This window comes from Bos taurus, chromosome 11, assembly GCF_002263795.3.
Source record: "Bos taurus isolate L1 Dominette 01449 registration number 42190680 breed Hereford chromosome 11, ARS-UCD2.0, whole genome shotgun sequence".
Lineage (NCBI taxonomy): Eukaryota > Metazoa > Chordata > Mammalia > Artiodactyla > Bovidae > Bos > Bos taurus.
In genome coordinates this window covers 74505519-74529491 of record NC_037338.1, presented here as the reverse complement: position 1 = coordinate 74529491, position 23973 = coordinate 74505519, and the positions used below count along the sequence as shown (strand labels likewise).

The following is a 23973-nucleotide window of genomic DNA, read 5'->3' as shown; positions in this document are numbered from 1 at the left end:
TCAGTCACTCTGTCATGTCTGACTCTTTGAGACCCCATGGACTGCAGCACACCAGGCTTCCCTATCCATTACCAACTACCAGAGCTTACTCAAACTCATGTCCATTGAGTCGGTGATGCCATCCAACCATCTCATCCTCTCTTGTCCCCTTGTTCTCCTGCCTTCAATCTTTCCCAGCATCAGGGTCTTTTTTTATGAATCAGTTTGTCACATCAGGTAGCCAAAGTATTGGAGCTTTAGCTTCAGCATCAGTCCTTCCAATGAATACTCAGGACTGATTTCCTTTAGGATTGACTGGTTTGATCTCCTTGCAGTCCAAGGGACTCAAGAGTCTACTCCAGCACCATTGTTCAAAAGCTCAGTTTTCTTTATGGTCCAACTCGCACATCCATACATAACTACTGGAAAAACCATAGCTTTGACTCTCTTTCTTTATCTGCCTCTTCAGTGTTAGCTTCCCCCAGGTTCTTTTGGCTCTTTTCCTTTTGTTTTTTATTCTGTACACATTTCCTGGACCGTTTTATCAATATCTATATCTTTGTCTATATGATGTTTTCATATGTGTGTATGTCTGTTAAAATACCAATGAGGGCTTTCTGATTTGAAACAGCAGACACCAATTCTGACTAAGTTAAGCAGATGTGGGCTTTCCTCATAGCTCAGCTGGTAAAGAATCTGCCTGCAATGTGGGAGACCTAGGTTTGATCCCTGGGTTGGGAATATCCCCTTGAGAAGGGAAAGGCTACGCACTCCAGTATTCTGGCCTGGAGAATTCCATGGACTGCATAGTCCATGGGGTTGCAAAGAGTCCAACACGACTAAGCGACTTTCACTTTCACTTAACCAAATGTGAATTCATTGGGATGCTATTTTGATACACAGAACCATGCTTAGAAATAAGGTGAAACTAAGGCATCTTGGTCTTCCTTGGTAGCTTAGTTGGTAAAGATTCCACATGCCATGCAAGAGACCTGGGTTCAATCCCTGGGTTGGGAAGATTGCCCTGCAGAAGGAAATGACATCCCACTCCAATATTCTTGCCTGGAAAACCCCATGGTCAGAGGAGCCTGGTGAACTACAGTCTAATGGGTTCAAAAAAGACTTGGACACAACCTAGAAACTAAATCATCAAGGTATCTTAAGGAGGCTAGAAAGCAGGAACTATACAAATGGTCTCTTTGAAAGACCCTTCTGGACAGTGCCCTGCTGCCAGAATGAATGTGTTCTAGCCATGCGCGTTCTGATTATAGTTCTTCTCAAGGTTCACATTTAGGGAGGAAGTTTCCCAATGGCCTGAGTAAGAATCCCATGAGACTTTATTAAATGGGGAAGAAGTAACTCCTCAAAGGAAATCAGACATTCTCTGAAAGAGGAAAAGGTAATTATAGTTAAAAACAAATAAGCAAAAACCAAATGATACGATATGTACCTGTAAGTCACACAGGTATATCTTTAGCCCAGATCTCTCTTCACAGCTTCCCTTTCATTATATCCTATTGCCTTTTCAGCCTATTTCAGGATATTTCTCCATCAGAAAGTTCCTCAGTCATTTCAAAATATAACATTCCTAAAGCTAAATTTATAATCGATCCCCTCATTGCCTAATTTTTTTAAAAAGTCAAAAAATTTAAAACTTGGTTTTTTCCCCCCTTGAGTCCCCTTTGTCTAGGAAAGGCACCTATCTACCGGATCCCTGAAGTCATTAATGAAGGATCACCCCTTGTGCTTGTTTCCACAGCTGCTAGAGGTCCCCAGATGCTGTTTGTTCTGCATTTGTAGATTTCTCTTCTGTCACTTCCACTGCCATTGCCTTGATCCAGGCTCGCATTTGACCTGGAGTATCACAATAGTATTGCAGTTTGTCTGCCTACTTCCAGTCTACATGCCACACCCACTGCCAGAAGGATCTTTGTTAAAGCAGATCATGTCACTCTCCTGCTTAAAAACACTACTTTCAAAATAATCCCCATGGCTTTTTTGGGGGGAGGGGGGAGGTAATGGTGCTTTACTTTGAAGCTTTAAAAAAAATAACTTTTTATTGTTAAGTATAACACAGATATGACAAGTGTGTACAAGGTGATTTTTTTTTTTTAACCTCTGAGCTGTTTCCTCTGTTTGAATGTTCTTTCCACCCCTTGTCCACCCGAGTTATTGCTCTGTGTCCTTTAGGCCTCGGCTCAGGTGTCATTGAGTCTCCTCCCAGGAAACTTTACCCACAACAGCCATTCCTTTGCCCAATTGGGATCTGTGCGTAACCTTTTTGAACGCCTCTATTGTACTACACTGTGACTATGTGTACTTGTCTTTTTCCCTCAGAGACTATAAAATTGTTGAGAATGTGTGTTTTATTCCCAGAACTTTGTCCAGTGACTGACACTTAGTGATACTCAGGGAATCTTGTGTAATCATTTAAAGCGAGGGCTCTGTGAGAAGCCCTGGCCAGTGCAAACCTGCGTTGAGACCCAGGGTGGTCCTCTTCAAAGGCTGATATCCTGGGAAGAGAGAAAAACTTTTCCAGCTGATGATGCCATACTGAATGGAGTGGCATTTGTTATCATCCCCTGTGTGTAGCTCAGTGTCAGCCCAGCTGTGAGAACTTGGAGAAATAGGAAGATGCCTTCCCAGCAGCATACTTGGAAATTAATTATATGCACAACACATGAAGGAAACTTGTAGAATAAGAACAAATATTAGCAGGTTATATTAATTAGATACACTTTTAGAAATTAAAAATGTTTATATATTCATAGGAATAGTTTCAAAGGATTCCTTGAAATGTTACCAATCTCTTGGGAATAGGATTTTGGCAGATCTTATACTATATACTTAATTGTCATATTTTTAAAAATTTCAAGTATATATTTTATTTTAATTTAGAAAACAAACAAACAAACAAAAAAACACACATATCCAGCCCAGGATAGTCTGTCTGCATCTCAGGAGAAGGTCAGCAGGACATCTCTGCAGCCATGGGGTAGCCTTTGTCAACCTGTTTTCCAAGCCAGTCTTTTCTGGGGAAGCTCAAAAGAAACATGATGCCCCAGACGTCTTAGAGGAAACGATGAGTCCATGTAACCGAGGCCAAGCAGGGACCTGGTGAAAGTTCTGTATTCCCTGTAAGGCTGACCAACTGCATATTCCAGAGGCCAGCTACTAGAATAACTTCCCAGCTTGGCAGTGAGTTCAGGTGCAGTCAATGGGAGAGCCTGGAGAAGTCCCAGAAAGTGTGAAAATAGGAGCCTGCAGGGACTACAGACCTATTGCAAGGAAGGAGAACTTTTAAGTCCTTAGGGTTTCACAAATGCCTTAAAAATAATTGCACTGTGTAGTCCAGGTGAATCTCTCTGGACCTTGCTAGTGCTTAAGGTTAGTCTGCACACCACCCCTGTGCCCACGACTGGCCAGTCTTCAGAGTGGGCAGAGATGACCCCAAGAGTGGGTCTCAGTCTCTCCCAGCCCCGCTGCAGACAAAGGGTAATAACTTCCGGACCTAGAGACAAATATGGAGAGTGAAAAAAGCAAGGGAGAAGCTGACTGACTGAAGTTAGACAGGGTCGCTAGGGAGGCAGTGTCCTAGAAGGACACCCTGAAAGCTAGATAGAAAAATAAGAAAGTGGTGATTTGGAAGCTGGGTAGTGTGTCCCTTGGAAATGATCGCCATGAAACAGCCAGGGTTTTTTACTTGCCTGCTTTGTATCTCAGTCCTGTTTCTTGCTCTGAGATACTTTGTTGTATCTGTGCATGCATGTGTGCTCAGTTGTGTCCGATTCTCTGTGACCCCTTGGACCATAGGCCTCCAGGCTCCTCTCTCCATGGAATTTTTCAGGCAAGAATTCTGGAGTGGGTTGGCATTTCCTCCTCCAGGGGATCTTTCTTCAATCCTTTTGACCCAAGTATCGAACCTGCGTCTTCTGCACTGCCTGCATTGGCAGGCAGGTTCTTTATCACTGTGCCTTCTGCGAAGCCCAAACTGTTTTTTATTAAACTCTTTTAAGAAGCCAAAAAGAAAAAAAAAAAGTTAAATTATATTTACACTGATTCAATTAATGGCTATGAACATTTTAAAAAATCTTTTAGATCTTCTAAGAAAATGATATGTTTGTATTTCAGTTATCCCTATTTTCATATAAACTTTAAGAAAAAATACATATATTGATCACCTGTTATGATCTACTCTGATCTAATCTATAGCTACTCTGACTTTAAGAAAACAATTGGATATGAGAGTGCCTTCTTGTGCTCATCTAAATCCAAAATAGATTAGTGAAAGGTTTGTCTAGTGTTGAGGTTTTTAGATTATTAATCACATCCCTTTCCTCTTCACCTTATGAACTAAGTGAAAAATAGTCACAACAGTCAGGTGGAGTAAAAATAGTTTTATTTCTTTTTGTTCTTGTTAAAGAAGATATTAGCAGTATTTTTCATGAGAACAATGCTGTGCTTCATTATTTTTTAAAATCTTGATTGAATGCTTTGGAATGCAGTGATTTTAAGATGTAGTTTGAAGTTCAGTTTATTTGAATATTTGGCTTAAAAAATCACCTGAAAATTCAAGACACCTCATAAAAATGAGATAGATATAAATGGAAAAATGTATCATTGGATGAGTCTCTGAGTCACGTTACTCATTTTGAAATCCTACCTACCAATTATGTAAGTTTTTCTTCAAATTTCATTTTTTTTTTTTTTGGCCACACTCTGCAGCTTGAGGCATCTTCATCGAGGCTTGAACCCAGGCCCCAGCAGTGAAAGTGCTGAGTCTTAACCACTGGACCGCCAAGGAATTCCCTAAATTCCATTTTTTTAAAAAATCTCAAATAGTGATTCTCCAAATTAATCAGAAGGTGTTGCCTTTTCCTTTTTTAAGAAATGGGTTTTTAAAGCCCACCAAACCTGGAAGACTTGAGCGGTGAAAAGGTTTTGTTTCTAAATGTTTAAACTGAGAAGATAATTTTTATAAGTGATTTACATCATTTTCAGCAACAAAATGATAACTGTGGTAACATTTCAAAACATTCATTTTCACATACTGTCTCTATAATGTGTCTTTTTGAAAGCAGTTTATTTTCATTGTTAAAATTTCATCTTTACCCTGAAGGAACAAAATTAAGTGTGTATATTATTTGGAAAATGCCTGCTGGGTAGGGTATTATCATTACCACACATCATCATAGAAAAGGTCAGCAAACTTGGGACACTTACCTTTTTTAAAAAAAGAAAAATGAGTAGCTCATCAACATTGTTAGCTTTGTTAAGTCTTTTGGCACAAATCAAACCAGCAAATCATGTGTAATACCAAGGGTGGTTATGTCTTGTTACAAAATTGTGTAATAATGTTCTGCTTTTTAAAGGACTTGTTTTTGTTGCTTTTGTACATTCTATAGCAAGTAAACTGCAACATGTTGCAATAAACAGAAGGATTATAAATAAGGTACCACTGTCATCTTCTCCATTCTGGATCCTCTCTTAGATTCTGATATGGACTGAGTGAGGCACCAGGGTGATGATATGTTAATAAAGCTTAATATCTTCCTTATGTTTTAGATTTCACTATAAATAGAGATTCTGACTTTTTTGCCACACCTCTGTGGATATTATGTTCCCCTTGGGACATGTACATCTTCTTTTGGAGCTCCTGGGCTCCATCTCTGTGCATAGAAAGCCCTCTGTGATTTGGCTCCTGTCCACCTCTCCAGACTCACTGCCTGTCTTGTGCCATGTGCTCCAGCAGCTCCAAACTGCTTTTCTGTTCCATTATGTTCCATGCTCTCTCCTCTGCCTAGAATGTTCTTCCCTCATTCCTCTTCCCCTCCTCTGCTGTGCCTTTTATAACTCAGATCAGGGCCTGTAAGGAGCCTTTCTCTGCCTCCCACCTTGACCCCAAATAAGCATCCTTCTTTATACTCACAGAATAGCCTGTGTTTGTCTTTCATACTGCATTTCTCACTGGCATTTTATTAGGCTTATGTCTCTCCACTGTACCACAGGTTCCTTGAGGGTAGACACCAGGTCTTAACCCACAGTTTAGAGATGTTTATGACTGAATGGGTCAGTCACTTACTTCACATTACTGCCATAAAATTTCTTTCTAAGGAAGAAGTTTGACATATTCATTCATGCCTACATGAAACATAAGTGTACAGTCTGTTTTAAAATCCTGTTCCCTCCACAGAGAACATGCAATATTAAATCTTCTATTCAGTACCCTTTTTTTAAACTTGACACATACTTCCAATCCTTTTTTCAATAGAGAAACATATTTGAGTATTTTTCTTGTCTCTTTTAACCTCATAACCTCTTAATCCTTTTTTTTTTTTTCTTTACAGGCTTTGGATGGATTTTTCTTTGTTGTGAACTGTGAAGGGAGGATTGTATTTGTGTCAGAAAATGTGACCAGCTACTTGGGTTACAATCAGGAGGAATTAATGAATACCAGTGTCTACAGCATACTGCATGTGGGTGATCATGCAGAATTTGTGAAGAATCTGCTACCAAAATCACTAGGTAAAAGGAATGTGTTTTTTTAAAAGAATATGAGCTCTCTATAGCTTCCCCTCAGTAAAGTATAATTATTATTATGTTTATAATATATGGTATTATTCTATGTCATACATACTTTAAATATTTTAAAATTTAATTTCAGCCTGAGATTAAATCTGAAGGAGGAACATCATCAAATAGCTGATAGAGAACATTCCTTTTATCCTCTTCCTCTAGATTTTGCCATAATTCTGTGACAGAGTTAGGAAGCAGAACAGTTAGTCGTCTTACCACAAGAAGCTTCTGCTTGGAATTCCTTTTGTTTTGAATTTTAATTATGTCTAAGGAAGAGACAAATATATGTAATTTATCCTACCACCTTGCTCAGAGAAAAGAAAAAAGGAAGGAGGGAGGAAAGAATAGTGTTCATATTACATACTTATTAAAATGAACATTTTTTGATGTAAGTGGTTTCAACTCATGGGTTCCAAGCATGGTTGGAGCTCCATCCAATGGTTGGATAGGCTGTTCAGTGCCAGAGGAGGCTAGCTGAGAGGATAGATAGACTTCTAGCCTGTGTTCTGTTCACTAAGCCATGTACCTGCTCCTTAACCTGTAGGTACTCCAGAAGTTGGGAGGAGAGTCTTGGCTAGAAATCCTGTATAACTAAATCAAACATGAAAATAAAATGTTATCCATAGCTCTTTATTTTCTGTGCTGTTCACTTGATGAAATGGAAGTGTTATTTCTTCTTTGAAAAGATAGTATGTGTTTACTGGGAGCCTGAAATGATTGTTACTATTAAAATCACTAGTTTCAAGGGGTTATCAAGGGGTCTTAATGTGGAGTGTGAGTGACTTGAGAGACAATATAGTGGATTCCTTTATTTTAAAGATGAGGCAAAGATTAAGTTATTAACCCAAACCTCACAACTAGTTTGAAGAACCAAGACTCATTACTCCAGTATAGGTTTGTTTCCGTGATTTCCTCTAACTGTTGTAGAGTGATGAGATAGTAAAAAAGAAGGAGATTCAACAGCAAGGCTATGGTAAGAAAACTGTTGGGAATGGTGAGAGAACACCCTGAAAAACCCTGTCTGTCACCATGGCTTGAATATAATATTGTAACTGGGAAGTGACTCGCTACACAGTGATTCTCACTTGACATGTATAAATATCTGCTCTACAATGGAATTCAGTTTTCTTACACTGAATCCAGTAACATTTCTGTTTTAACAATCATTTTAATGAAGTAAAATGATTATCTGCTATATTTAAGGTGTTGTAGCATGCAGATTGTACAAATAAAATAAAGAGCAAGAAAAAATGATTTAAAAAAACCAAGGTTGGTCTCTGTCTATTCTAAATTTTTTTTTGAGTGACAGGCTCATTTGAAAAGCTTTGATTCCTCCAACCAGAAGGAGGAACATACAACATACTCTCAAGCCATCCCTGAAGCATACATGCCTTTCAGGTTAAAATTCTCACTTAGTAACAGACCTATGATTGTCAATCTTTTTTTTTTCCAATGCCAGAGTATAGCAGGAAGCAAGTGAAAAAGCGTATTAACTAACTGCTGTAAAATTCTGAGCAAAAAAGCAAGAAGCTATTAATTTTTAATTTTGTCTTTATCTGTTAACGAATTAGGGTATTTGTAAGGCCTTATCTTTGAGGGTGGAAATCCTATACAGTTCCTTGCAAGTTTTACATTTCTCTAATTGGTAAAAGGATTAAATTTGCAAAGGAAGGTAAGTCTCTTTTTGCCTCAGGATAGTGTTAGATCTGAAGGGGTCTGTCTTTTAATCTGAGTGTCTAATTAAGCAGATGAGTAAAGGTGTGTCATTTGTATCTTCAGAGTTTGTACCTTTTCATCTCCTTCACAGGCGTATAATCAATTTTTCTTTCACAGTGAATGGAGTTCCTTGGCCTCAAGAAGCAACACGCCAAAACAGCCATACCTTTAACTGCAGGATGCTAATTCACCGTCCAGATGAGCCTGGCCCCGAGAACCAGGAAGCTTGCCAGCGGTATGAAGTGATGCAGTGTTTCACTGTGTCACAGCCGAAATCGATTCAGGAGGATGGAGAAGGTAAAACAGAGGGTGGTTTTAAGGTGTTCGATTGCTTTTCCTGTGGTTTTAGAAACAGAGAGGAAATTGATTATAAACTGCCTTCTTCAGATAATATTTTTGGTTACTATATTATATATCTTAGTGGCTCTTCAATTTGCTATATATTTCTTAATACTTAAGAAAAATATTGTTAACATCTAGAACTACCCCCCTGTAAAAGACCCCCAAATTCTCAGTTGTAGCTGACATTCCCACTAAAATGTCACATTCAAACCAACTTGCTGCCTAGAAATAAGAGCTGTAACTCACTGCTGCCAGTTGGAAATGCACCAGATGCAGCAGGCTGTTGAACAGCTCTGATTTTCAGAAAGTTTCAAGCTTAGTGTGTACGGAACACTGGAGAATAGAGCTAGCACTTTTGAGGCCATACAAGGTAATTTATAAGGAGAAAGCTTATGAGCAGATGAAAACACAGATGAAGCTCTAATAGGAATAGGGTATGAACATGGTATTAGTTAAATACGTTCCAGTGGATGAGTTTTCCATACATGCTTAAACTGAACTAAGTTAAGAACACCACAAATTGGTGGAGTAAGGAACAGGGAAGGAAGCTGTGGAGGAGTCAGTCAGATGCAAAAAGGCTTGTCTGTAGTGGGTCCTACCAGGGAAAGGGTACGTCAGCTGGGGACTTTTTACAGAATATATATGCAGGCCTGTCATATGATTCAAATTCATGTTTAGCTGTGTGATACTGTGTGCAGCCTCTCACAAAGATGGAAATGGGACATTCAAAAAAAATTACAGGTCCTAAAAACATAAAAGTCTTCTGTCAAGGACAAAATAATGCCTGTTCAGAAACAGTTAAATGTTGTTTTTTTTCATATGATAGTTTGTGATCTGCTCAATGGTTATAGGAATAATCTTTGTAGCCATTAATGAGTATAGGAAATTATGAACCTATATTTTAAAAACCACTGTGTTGCTTGAATCTAGCCAAAACTACTTCTTCAAATTATTATCTGCCAAGTACTTGAGATGCTTCCGTCTCCTCTAGTTTATGTAAGAACATTCAGTGGGAAGGGATAAGTGATTCCAACTAGACCTCTTTCTGGAGCTGCTAGTGTTTGGTCTCGAGCAATTTTAATTCTGATATTATACTGTTAGATCAGGGTCACTCCAGTATTGTGTCAGATCTTACAACATGTATTGTTTTTACAAAAACTGTTAATGGCAGGTAATAGATGTGAACCACTTTCTGTCCTCTTTTTCCTTCAATTTCCCCTTCTTGTTTTGGGCAGATTTCCAGTCATGTTTGATTTGTATTGCACGGCGATTACCTCGGCCTCCAGCTATTACGGGTGTAGAATCCTTTATGACCAAGCAAGATACTACAGGTACTAGCTGCAAAGTTCAGAATGTTCTTTCAGCATTAATGAATGTGACTATCCCCTTAAAACTAATTGTGTCCCTCTCTTCTCTGCTGTTCTGCTGCTGTTCACTAGTCCTCTACAGAAAACATTTCAGATGTGGTCTTGATATTGTGCATTTTAGATAGTGTCGTCATTGTTACGGGAGGGTGCTGGAGAGGAAATTATTTTATAATTGTTCACATATCTCTATTGATTATAAATTATTTCTTCAAATTCATGAAAAGAAATTGGCAGTGTCAATATATTTGCTTACAAATAGATACAAAAGGGTGCTTTTAATATTGTGCATAAATGTATCTGACTATTTTTTCCTTTATTCTTTTCCTTTAAATGGATTCAGCACATACTGATCGAATGCCTGAAAGTGCCTGTCATATGTATGATTGCTCTGGGTATACATGGTTGAGCAAAAAGCAATGATACGATTACAGATTTGTACTTTTTTGATGGAAAAGATGTAAGCGGTATACGAGAAGCTAATAGGGAGGTCCTTTTTAAAAATCAGCTGGTTAACAGAAAGCTTGTCAAGCTGATACCACACAATTAACCCCCAAAGGATGCCAACTGTGCCAAGTAAGAGTGTTGGAAGGGTGAACTGAGGAAGGGTCATGGTGCAGAATGAGTGCTCCTGATTGAGGAAACAGAGCTGCAGAAAGTTCTAACACAGAGACGTCTGTTAGAACTGAAAGGAGGACAGGAGGCAGCCGCAAAGTGCCTGAAAATAAGCCTTTCTTTTTAAAGACCTACTTCAGATTTGATTTTCAGCAAAAACAAATTGTTACTGTTGTTTAATATAAAGAATTTCTCATATATTGTTTAATATTTTTTTTAAATTTTTTTTATTTTTTAAAAAAACATTTCTTTGGCTGTGCCTCGTGGCATGCTCAGGATCTTAGTTCCCCAACCCATGATCAAGCCTGCACCCCCTGCAGTGGAAGCATGGAGCCTTAGCCACCAGACCACCAGGGAATTCCCCTATATTGTTTAATCCTATCTTCACTTTGTCACATTAGGTTTTCATCAATGAGAATTGTATATGTATCACTCACCACTCTAGTTTTAAAAGATAGATACTACAGATAGGTTTTTATAGCAGACCAAGATTTTAAAAATCATTTCTACTAAATTTTATTCTTTGTGAGCATTTACTTTTTTGCTTTAACATTGTTTATAAGATCCTCTTACAATATTTATTAATGTTTTAGCCCCAGAAATCTAATATTCCTATGTTGTATGCTTTATTCTTGGGTTTTAAAGATAAACTCCCAACTGCTCTTACTAAAGAGTAGTAGGTGGGGATACATTGGCACAGACAATAGAATACAGCAAAGAGAATATCTGGGAGCTTAGATATACAGCATTTAAGTGTAGTAATGATCAATTTGCATACCTTTCCTTTCCCTTTTTGAGTCTAGCATGTATGTGTTACTTTCTACCAGTGAACAACACTGGAAAAATTTAATAAACCCTTATTGAAAAACCAAAAATATTATTGCATGAAGGAAAAATAGGGTCTGTTAAAAAGATATAGCTGATCTTTTGTGTCAGTAAAACCAAAGAGGGCTTGGGAGATAGAATAAAAACTTGTTGGAAAGGGGTGATGGTTAGTCCACAGAATAAATGTGGAAGACAGGGGAGGCCTAAAAATTATGAGGATAATTTAGGAACAATATAGTTCAGCTTTTCTTCAATTGTATTTCTATAAACTGAATCCTAAATTAGATTGTTTTAAAAAAGACTGTATTTTTCTATAGGAACAATGATATAACTAGTACTTTTGTTTCTGACCAAGGACCCAGCATCTTAATATGCCTGATTTTAGAATAAATCTGTAAAAATTAAAAAGTTCTGAATCATGAAGTAATTATAAATCTAGAGGGAACCTCAGAGATTACAGAATCCAGCCTGTCCATTTTACATATGAAGGAATGGTGACTTTTCCAAAACCAGGCAACTAATTACTGAGAACAGGTATCTTTAGGCCCTAAAATAGGATTCTTTCTTTATATTGTGTTTTCTTCCATCAATGCACTATTAAAAGGGCATTACAGTACTGTACACAGTTACCACACAAAAAATACCAGAGAAAATATAAAGTATAAAGAAAATATAAAGATGCCAAAATAATATGAAGTATTCTTAAAATATAAAATTGGCATTATATCATGGGATTGAGTTAGATAAAAAATCATAAACTAGTTATAAAAAGTATTAGATATTTAATTCCTTAAAATTTAGCAGTACTTCCAACTCTACATGAAGTGGTTCTTGTCCCTTAAAAAAAATAAGTTTTCTCCCTTAAATGTTGAACAGTGGTTTGGTTGGTTAGTTAAACTTTGCTCTAGCAAGCAGAAGTATTCTAAGTCAGCCTATTTATGATTCCCTCCTAAGATACTCATTACATTACTTATCATTTGTTGCCATTGCTGTTGCTAAGTCCCTTCAGTCGTGTCCGACTCTGTACGACCCCATAGACGGCAGCCCACCAGGCTCCCCCCGTCCCTGGGATTCTCCAGGCAAGAACACTGGAATGGGTTGCCATTTCCTCCTCCAATGCATGAAAGTGAAAAGTGAAAGTGAAGTCGCTCAGTCGTGTCCGACTCTTCACGACCCCATGGACTGCAGCCTACCAGGTCTTCCGTCCATGGGATTTTCCAGGCAAGAGTACTGGAGTGGGGTGCCATTGCCTTCTCCATTGCCATTATTGATAATTTAATTACTTTCTACCCTCCAGTTCTACAATTACAGACTTCCTTGCTCTCATGTGGCCTAATACTGAACTTGAACACATAAGCACACACACAGGCCTCCCTTTGCATTTGAAGATTATATAACAGTGGATTCTCTGCTATAACTAATTCTTAGTCCGTGATGTGATGAGACAAAAACTGAATGACTGAAACTCTTAGGAAGTCCAAAATTATCTATAGTTTCAATCACAGTCTTCACCAGGCTGTCCCCAAACTGTTCTAAAACAACAAGAATTCCCTCATTTAAATTTTGATTTATTTTCTTTCTACATTTATGCCAAGACTTGGGGGACAACCTGATCTGACATACTTGGGTATATTAGATTCTATACCCTGCTTTATAGAGGTCTAATAAAGAGTTTATTTCTAAACAAACCAAGAGAAATATGTAAAGAAGGGATTAGTTAAAGAGGCACAAACAGTACAATAGATTTGAGTTGATTGTGTGAAAAAAGGGAAGATGAAGAAAAGATAACCAGGCATTCACAGAAGAGGAAACTTGAGAGGTGAATAAACATGAAAAATATTCAACCTTATTAATCAGGGAAATACAAAAGTTAGACCATAACCATAAACCAAGCGATGGAGAGGATGTTGGATTAACTCTTATAAAAGTTTCTGGGAGACAGTTTAATATAAAATTGAACATTCATGTAACCTATGACTCAACAGTTCTATTCCTACTTATGTACCTCATGCACTATGGAAAATGTGAAAGATATTCATAGCAGTATTGATTGTAATGACAAAAAACTGGAAACAGCCTAGATTGACAGGAGAATATAAAGACAGAGGGATGTGACAAGTGTGGAGTACACACTTAACGGAAGGGTATTGATGATCTTGGTAATATTCAAGTTCTGAAACTGGATGAGGCTTTGTAGGTCTCACCTTAATAATCTAACACACATACACATATATGTATAAGCTAAGCTAAGCTAAGCTAAGTCGCTTCAGTCGTGTCCGACTCTGTGCGACTCCATAGATGGCAGCCCACCAGGCTCCGCCGTCCCTGGGATTCTCCAGGCAAGAATATATTTTCTTATATGAGTACCAGATTTATAGAAAATAAAACTGATCTGAAAAATCACCAACTGGATTAAATGGCCCCCAGTTAAGAAATAATTTGCCTGAATTCTTCCATAATCATTCAGGAAACTTATTTAAATGTGATAACAGTATCAAATCACCACTAAATTTTATAAAGCATATGTTCTGTTTGCAGATAGCCTAGCAGATCTTAATGTTCTCACTTATCTTTTTCTGATTTAATTTTTTTTGCCTTCAGTCTTTGTTTACTCTTAAGTGCAATGTTGTCTACAGCTCAAAAGGAGGTAGAAAAGGAAAGACTGGCTTACTTTCTCATAGTCTCTTCACTTAATTACTGGAAATTAATTTAAACCAAAATAATATAGTTCATCTCTGCCTCTCCATCCACAATAAGTCATTAGTATATAGATAGCAGGATCCAAAGAGCAACCCAGAAAAGTTTGACCTACATTAGTATCCACAGCTTTGGGTCTTTATGATATGACTTTAATACTTGATTGGTATTGAATTTTACGATGTGATACAACACACTCCAAGGCCAAAACAATTTTGTATTTTCATGTCACTGATATACTCTGTTACTGTATATAATAAAAATTAATAGTGCTTTTTAGTGCTTTTGTCCATTAAGCATTTGAGAGGCAGCAGAATATTTTTAGATGCATGTTAGTCTTAAAATGTGAATGACATATCCAGAGGCTATCATACATGTAAGCTTTCATTCTTTGTATAGGTAAAATCATCTCTATTGATACTAGTTCCCTGAGAGCTGCTGGCAGAACTGGCTGGGAAGATTTAGTGAGAAAGTGCATTTATGCTTTTTTCCAACCTCAAGGCAGAGAGCCATCTTACGCCAGACAACTATTTCAAGAAGGTAAGTTTTTTTTTCTCTCAGCTATTTTCATTAACTTTGCCAATAATCTATGGGTGATAAGTATTTTCTTATCAAGTATTACAAATTAGTTTTTGCAATAATCAGTTTTAGGAAAGGAAGAAATGGGTAAGCAAAGTAATTCATGAGTAGATACTGAATTTTGGGATGCACATTGTAAAGAACAGGGTATCATGTGGTGGTCACTCATTCATTCATTCATTCATTCAGCAGACATGTATCAAGTTCTTCACATACATAGAACACTATATAAGGTGCCAGGGATTCAAGGATGACAAAGCAGGGTTTTGGCTTCTAGGAGCTCAAAATCTATTGTATTGGGAGGATATATGACTGTTTTAAAGATCTCTGTGGCCTGGGCCATAATAATAAAGATAAAACCAAAGAAGAAAAAAATTAATTCTGACTTGAGAATTAGGGATGGCTTTAGAGAGGAAGTGCTATTTTTGTCTAGCTTTTAGAAGATCACTCCAAGCAGAACAGGCATGTCAAAGGGCTTTTAGATAGTACAGATCTATATAATGCATGTAGATCTATACTTCATGACCATTACAGTACCAGTATCTCCTGACTCACATGGGAGTTTCAAGTTAAAATTATGTCATAGAAAATTATTAATTAATAATTGAACAACTGCTATGTCATAGTAAATACTATGGAAATATGAAACAAGCATATTCCCACCCTTAAGGAACTTAACAGTATTTTAGGAAAGATAAGGAAAATTAGCTGAGAGTTAAGGCCAGAAAATTTATAAAGATTCGAAGATAAGGAGTTTTGATATATTTTAAAACATTGTCATGAAATTATGGGAGCCTAATATACCTTTCCCATTGTAATTTATTCTCTAATCTCTAAGTAAATAATTTCTCTGGGAAGAAACTCTTTGTATGGCTACTCCTGAAAACAATTTAAAAAATATTTTTCATTATTCCATCACTTTTCTTAATTTTAACATTTTCCCATTATATTAGGTTTCTTCAGTTTACAAATGATTTTTCATTCATTACGTTTTAGGTCAGGTGCTTCCTAATGGTATGTGAAGGAAGCAGCTTGATTTTTTCTTTTCAGAAAGCCATCTGTATAAATCTCACTAGTCTGTCTACTTCTGGAACAGCTTTGCACAGACTAACGGTTCTTCAATGGACCTCTTACTTTTACCATCCCCAAAGATGGTGTTTCAATGGATATGACCAAGAAGTTCCTCAGGCAATCCTGAAGTACAGTCAAGTTTGGAAACAATTACAGAAAGCAACTATTGCCATCCACTGGTTGCAAACTTTGTGACTCCCTCTATCTATAGCACTTGACTTTTGTGTAAGTAGGAGATTCAGAACACTGCCTACACTTACTCCCTCAAGTGCCGAGGTATATGATTCTCCTGTTTGATTTTTACCTTAACTTTAAGTTAAACCTTCCAAGGCTTACTTAAAAGACTTTTAGTTTTACTTGCCTATAATTTATATACATTATGACCAAGGCAAAGCAGGTCTAGATTATTGTCTCATTGTCCAAATGCCTAGGCTTCCCATAGATGTGATTGAGCCATGGTTTAAAGCAAGTGTTTCTAAACCATTGGAATTCTCTATAAAATAGATTGATTAAAATGTAATAAGTAACTAATCATTAACATATGAAGTAAAGCAATTTAGAGAGAAATGTAAAAAAATATAATTCAACACCTCTTCTCCATTAATCATGTCTTAATGTCCTTTTCTTTTACTTTTTTAAGAAAAAAAAATTTCTCAATAGAAATAACTTTTTTCTTAGAGTTAAATTGCCCAGAATTCACGTGACTCTGACTCTAGTGTTATGGTGATTCTGGACAACTTGCCAAATAGCATTTATAAATTGAATGCATCTTTTTCTTATATGTTGTATTCAGCAGTATCTAACCTGGTAAGAAAAATGTGGTCCATGAAACAGTTACATGGGAATCACCTATTAAAGATGTTGACCTACTGAATTAAAATCTCAGGTGAGGGCCCATGTACTTTAAACAAGCTCTGAAGGTGATGCTTAAGTACATCAAGTTGGAGAACTACAGGTCTGCTAAGAATGGAGAGAGATGTAAATAGCCTTTGCATTTTCCTTGCTGCCTTGCTGCCTTTCCACTAGGGATAGTGTAAAGAACTATCAGTAATAGTTCTTTAGTGGCATAATATTATGCCACTATATCCTTGATTTTCTGTAAAACTTTTAAAATCTAAAACCTCTATCAGTTCAGTTCAGTCACTCAGTTGTGTCTGACTCTTTGCGACCCCATGAATCGCAGCACGCCAGGCCTCCCTGTCCATCGCCAACTCCCGGAGTTCACCCAAACTCATGTCCATTGAGTCGGTGATGCCATCTAACTATCTCATCCTCTGTCGTCCCCTTTTCCTCCTGCCCTCAATCTTTCCCAACATCAGAGTCTTTTCAAATAAGTCAGCTCTTTGTATCAGGTGGCCAAAATATTGGAGTTTCAGCTTCAACACCAGTCCTTCCAATGAACACCCAGGACTGATTTCCTTTAGGATGCACTGGTTGGATCTCCTTGCAGTCCAAGGGACTCTCAAGAGTCTTCTCCAACACCACAGTTCAAAAGCACCAATTCTTGGGCGCTCAGCCTTCTTCACAGTCCAACTCTCACATCCATACATGACCACAGGAAAAACCATAGCCTTGACTAGACGAACCTTTGTTGGCAAAGTAATGTCTCTGCTTTTCAATATGCTATCTAGGTTGATCATAACTTTCCTTCCAAGGAGTACGCGTCTTTTAATTTCATGGCTGCAGTCACCATCTGCAGTGATTTTGGAGCCCCGAAAAATAAAGTCAGCCACTGTTTCCCCATCTATTTCCCATGAAGTGATGGGACCAGATACCATGATCTTCGTTTTCTTTTCTTTTTTTTTTTTTTTGATCTTAGTTTTCTGAACGTTGAGCTTTAAGCCAACTTTTTCACTTTCCTCTTTCACTTTCATCAAGAGGCTCTTTAGTTCTTCTTCACTTTCTGCCATAATGGTGGTGTCATCTGTATATCTGATATTTAGGCAAGAAAATTGGTCCTCCATCTGTCTTTTTTCCTGACTTTAACTTACTTTTAAAAGGCAGCAGCTGGTATAAAATCCTAATATGCATTAAAAACTTAAGTTCTTAGTTTAGTTTTTCAGCTGCTTTTGACAGAGACAGCTCACAGACTGCTTTTAAAGAGTGTTGACCATTTTATTTTCCAGAATCAAAAGTTGAAAACACATTTTAGTGAAACAGTATGTGGGAGCTTGCAGGATAAACTAGATTAAAGGAGTGGTTTGCCACTGAGACTGGGAGGTGAGGGGGTGCTGTATGGGTATCAGGGTCACCTGAGGAACTTCCTACTGGGAGGAAGTTCATGTAGCTATATACTTTGGAAAAGCTTCCTAAGTTCAGTTCAATACAGAATCATTCTTTTAGGAAAAAGTCTAGGTTAAATGTTTCCCTAAGGTGCCTGATAACATTCATTTGGGACAGTTGTTAAACCAGATTTCTAGGTTCTTTGAAGAGTTTCTGGGGTGTCAGTAATACCACATTAGTATCATGCCTCCTCACTAAGTATTCTAAAACTTTTAGAAATAGACTCAGGGGTCAAGGATCAAAACCTGACAAAGCTAAATCAGAAAACAAGATCAGAATCTGTGATCAAATGAAATTCCAAATAGTTTTGTCCATTTCTCAGTCTTACTTATGGAGAAAATTTGGCATGTAGAGCAATACTTTAACCAGTCAGTGCTGTAAAGAATTACGGCTCTCGTTGTTGTTCAGTTGCTAAGACATGTCCGACTCTTTGTGACCCCATGGACTACAAAATGCCAGGACTCCCAAGTCCTTCACTCTTTCCTGGAGTTTGCTCAAACTTAGGTCCATTGTTGTCGATATGCCATCCAACCATCTCATCCTCGGTTGTCCCTTCACTTGCCCTCAGTCTTTCCCAGAAACAGTCTTTTGCAGTGAGTTGGCTCTTCACATCAGGTGGCCAAAGTATTGGAGCTTCAGCTTCAGCATTAGTCCTTCCAGCACATATTCAGGGTTGATTTCCTTTAGGATTGACTAGTTTGATCTCCTTGCTGTCCAAGGGACTCCCAAGACTCTTCTCCAGCACCACAATTCAAAAGCATCAATTCTTCAGCACTCAGCCTTCTTTATGGTTCAGCTCTCACATCTGTACATGACTACTAGAAAAACCGTAGCTTTGACTATATGGACCTTTGTCAGCAAAGTGATGTCTCTGCTTTTTAATATGCTATCTAGGTTGCTCATGGCTTTCCTTCCAAGAAGCAAGCCTCTTTTAATTTCATGGCTGGAGTCACCATCTGCAGTGATTTTGGAGCCCAGGAAAATAAAATCTGTCACTATTTCCACTTTGTCCCCTTCTGTTTGCCATGAAGTGATGAGACCGGATGATGTGATCTTATGCTCTTTTGAATGTTGAGTTTTAAGCCAGTTTTTTTCATTCTCCTCTTTCACTCTTAGCGAGAGGCTCTTTAGCTCCTCTTCCACCTAATGAGTGGTATCATCTGAGGTATATGTAGTGTATCTGAGGTTGTTGATATTTCTCCTGGCAGTCTTGATTCCTGCTTGTGATTCATCCATCCCAACATTTTGCATGATGTATTCTGCATGTAAGTTAAATATGCGGGGTCACAATATTCAGCCTTGAAAATTCCTTTCTCAATTTTGAACCAGTCTGTTGTTCCATGTCCAGTTGTTACTGTTGCTTCTTGACCTTCATACAGGTCTCAGGAGGCAGGTAAGGTGGTCTGGTATTCCCATCTCTTTAGGAATTTTCCACAGTTTGTTGTGATACACATAGTCAGAGGTTTGGCGTTGTTAATGAAGCAGAAATAGATGTTCTTCTGGAACTCCGTTGCTTTCTCTATGATCCAATAAATGTTAGCAATCTGATCTTTGGTTCCTCTGCCTTTTTTAAATCCAACTTGTACCTTTGGAAGTTCTTGGTTCATGTACTTTTGAAGTCTAGCTTGAAGGATTTTGAGCATTACTTCGCTGGCATGTGAAATGAGTGCAGTTGTGTGGTAGTTTGAACATTCTTTGGTATTGCCCTTCTTTGGGATTGAAATGAAAACTAAACTTTTCCAGTCCTGTGGCCACTGCTGAGTTTTCCAAATTTACTGACATATTGTGTGCAACACTTTTACAGCACCAACTTTTAGAATTTGAAATAGCTCAGCTGGAATTCCATCACCTCTACTAGCTTTGTTTGAGGTAATGGTTCCTAAGGCCCATTTGACTTCACACTCCAGGATGTCTGGCTCTAGGTGAGTGACCACACCATCGTGGTTATCTGGGTCATTAAAACCTTTTTTGTATAGTCCTTCAGTGTACTGTTGGCACCTATTCTTAATCTCTTCCTTCTCCAGGGGATCTTCCCTACCTTGGGATCAAACCCAATTCTCCTGCATTGCAGGCATATTCTTTACTGTGTGAGCCACCAGAGAAGCCCTATGGCTCCAATACTCACATCTTAATTCAAAATTTTAGATTGTTATACAGAGTTGAAGCTATTAGTATAAGAGGTATCTTGGTATTGGCCAAATGTGAGTGTGACTCAGGACACAAGTACTTTGGAAGCTACGTATTTGTTGTTTGTTTTTTCTTTGGTATTTATTCAGGAAGTATTCATTAAGTACCTGCTATGTACCAGGCTCCATGCTAGGTATTATCTCACAGTAAACTGGCTCCATTTTAGTGATACTGGGCAAAGGTTAATTTGTATTATTAAGTCCTAAACTTGTAAATGAGAGAGTCAGAGTTCATACCTAAATCTGATTCCTAGGCTTTTATTCCTTTCATTGATCTGTGCTGCATTCCTTTTGCTGAGTCTTATTCTGTACATTATTATCCAAAATAAACCATTTAACTTCAAAACTTAAACTGTAAAAAGAAAAAAAAACTTGTAATAGTTTTCCTGTATTAAGTTAGTAGAGTTTCCTCAATTTTGGAATTTTCATTAATTTAGTGTCTTCCAATTTAAGGCAGCATAATTACCAAAGGACTCTTGATGTTTCTGTAATCCACATAAATGATCTTAATGCATGCTTCAGTCAGTTCAGTCAAGTTCAACTCTTTGCAACCCTGGTGACTCTTGGCAGTCTGCCAGGCTTCTCTGTCCATGGGATTCTCCAGGCAAGAATAATGGAGTGGGTTGCCATGCCCTTCACCAGGGAATCTTCCTGACCCAGGGGTCAAACCAACATCTCTTATATCTCCTGCATTGGCAGGGTTTTTTTTTTTTTTTTTACCACTGGCACACCTGGAAAGCCCAAGTATCTTAATGTTTCCATGTTAATGTTAATGTTCTCCCAGATTCTAGTTCTTTCTCACTTTACAGGGCGTGTCAATAAGTCAAGAAATTTGTCTCCAATAATTTTCATTACACGAGTAAATCTGGATTTCTACACAGACAAAAACATAAATTAAAATACAATATAAGCATTTGAGAAGATAGGTAAGATTTAAAATCTGTCCTTTAAAGAAAAATTGTAGTAGTTGATCAGTGTTAACAAATCAATATTAACCTATTGAGATGAAATTCAAGTTGAAGATCAATTAGCCAGTACTAGATGACTGTATATGCAAAGCATCATACAGTTTCAATGGAGAGTGGAAAACAAGAATGGGACATAGTATTAACTCATGTTTATTCTTGAAGAAGAAAAATAAATGTATAAAAGATTATCTACTCCTAATCAGAGAGCTATAGAAGAGATATTTAGGAAATAATGAAAAATAAGATTGGAAATGCAAAAAGAAATTGTATGTATGGAGCTATACTGTCCAATACTGTAGTCACTAGCCACATGCATCTATTGAGTACCTGACATGTGGCAAGTATGAGTTAGGAACTGAATTTTAAATTTCATTTAATTTTAAATTTAATTTTCCACATTATGATAGTGACTGATGACTACCATTTTGGACAATGAGCTCAGTGGTGAAGAGCTAATGAATGTTTCAGCAGAATGATCCTAATGAGAAATAAATACTGATGAGGAAATAGAATGGCATAAGCAAAATAACATGAAATACATATTGTATCTTTTATTTCCCTTTATATATATTTATAACTAAATATATATTTATATATTTATAACTAAATATATATTTATAACTTTCTAATTGTCCCATGCTAATAATTTATCTTAAAATACCACCTTTTTGTTATAACTGTGTTTTCCAAAATAATGTCAGAAGATATTGACAGATGAGAATTGTTAATATTTGTTAGGGTTTTATCATAATAAACATTTAACTATATCCTTACACAAAACTTACTGGTTTTCATTAAAGACTTTTTTTATCATTTATTATTTCACTAGATACTAAATTTTTCCATATTTTATTTGGTAAATGTGCCAAGATTTGGCTGAAACTGCCAGATGGGTAAAAAATCCTTGCAATTAAGTTTATATCCTGATTTTGGTACTCAGGGAGATTTATGCGTGACATAGATTTCCAGCAGATTATGCCCTCTTCAGTTTACATGGTGTACCCAAGACAATAAAATAGAGCCTGTCTTCTTGTTGCTTAAAGTAATATGTAGCTTCAGAAATTATCAATTGGTCATTTTGTCTTTTTCATATGTCTTTAAAGTATGATTGAAGCTCTTTCTAAAATGTCTTTGAAAAATAGGACTAACATTTATTACAGGCTAAATTACAGTAGTCATTTGTGGTAGTAATTCTTGTATTTAAGTGGATATGATTTTTAACCTTGGTATAGCTGAATCTACCTATTAAATCTTCCTTAAAAAAGAATTCTATTGTATTACTGAAACATTGATGACATTTTCTTACTTAGTAGTCTGGTGTAGCCTTTACGTATTTCATAAAAATTAACCAGTAGAGTTAGAGCTTCATCTGTTGTTAATAAAGCTTTAAGACAAAAGTAACTCATGTTGTGTATATAGTGATTCAATTGCGTTAATCTAGGTTTTATTCTGTATTAGTAATCAGAGGCTTTATTATTAATTTGCTTATTAGTAAACTAAATTCAAACATCAAAAATAATATACATGACTATAATAATTTGTTGGATGGATCTTTTTGATTCACATTCCTGAGTGAAAAATTAAATTTGAATTTCAGTTAGAGTTCTGCAAACTAATCAAAACTTGGTGAATTTTGTGCTTTGTTGATATCTCAATAAAGCTGTTTTTAAAAATCAGCCAGCTATAGGGGTAGAAAAGCTTGTTAGAGATAATACTGAAAAGGAGAGGGGAGAAAGTTACTTCTTGGTCTTTTTAATGAACACTTAGTAAATTTAAGGAGCTGCCCCATTATAGGGAAAGATTAGGTTGACTTTTTTGTGGTTTGTGGTTTCTTCATAATCACAACTTCTGTGAGGAGGCACCCATTCAAGTAGAACTGATTTAAAACTTGTCTTCAGACTGTCTATTTCACCCTGAATAATTTTCCCCCCTCAGATATCTGCTTTATCTGAACCATACCTTGAGTCTGAGCAGGCAGCAATTGGAAGGACATTTAAATGAGGTTCTAGGTAGAAATAAGGCTTGGTAACTCTCCTCTGCCCAAAGTTTAAGTGTCAGCATTTTAACTAGGTTTCTCTTTTGTTTGAAACAGTGATGACTCGTGGCACTGCCTCCAGCCCATCCTATAGATTCATATTGAATGATGGGACAATGCTTAGCGCCCACACCAAGTGTAAACTTTGCTACCCTCAAAGTCCAGACATGCAACCTTTCATCATGGGAATTCATATCATCGACAGGTACTACTTATTTGGAGAGTTTCATATGAAATAAGTCAGTTCACATATTTCTTCTTAGAGAAGAAAATTTTATACTCTTGATGGCTAGAAAACCAGTTTTACATTAGGCATTTAACAAGCATGGTGAGAATATAATCAATATATCCATACTGAGTTCTATAGTTTTGTCGCCTAACAATAGCTTTGTTGTTCAAAAAGGGAGAAAGGAAAGGTGTGGCTGAATATATGCTTTAGGGATAAGAACCAAAATGGTGGCCAAAACTTTCCAGCTTCCATATATAAACTTATGGTCTTATAAAAGACTCAAGTTTATTAGTATTGTTATTTTTAATTTTAAAAGTGCTTTATTTTCATTAAGGCAAAACTCAGTGGCTCCTGAGTTCAAGTTGACAGTTTCTCAAGCTACAAATTATTTAACTATCAACTTGAGATATTTGAATGTCACTGCCTCTAATTTGTTCTCTTCTCAAAATGTGTTTTACACTATTATATATGGTAAATTCATGAAACCATTCTTTTATCCTATGAATTA

The 23973-nt window shown here is 37.0% G+C and overlaps 1 protein-coding gene across 11 annotated transcripts in view; it reads left to right on the top strand.

The window, feature by feature from the left end:
* The window catches only part of NCOA1 (nuclear receptor coactivator 1), a 219034-nt gene that overhangs the window by 137221 nt on the left and 57840 nt on the right, over positions 1-23973 (top strand). For all 11 annotated transcript variants that reach the window (NM_001206215.1, XM_024998757.2, XM_024998760.2 and 8 more), the window contains 5 exons: positions 6327-6504; positions 8389-8568; positions 9849-9944; positions 14514-14654; positions 23294-23441. In NM_001206215.1, the coding sequence (NP_001193144.1) occupies positions 6327-6504; positions 8389-8568; positions 9849-9944; positions 14514-14654; positions 23294-23441 (743 nt within the window). The remainder of the gene's footprint in view (positions 1-6326; positions 6505-8388; positions 8569-9848; positions 9945-14513; positions 14655-23293; positions 23442-23973) is intronic.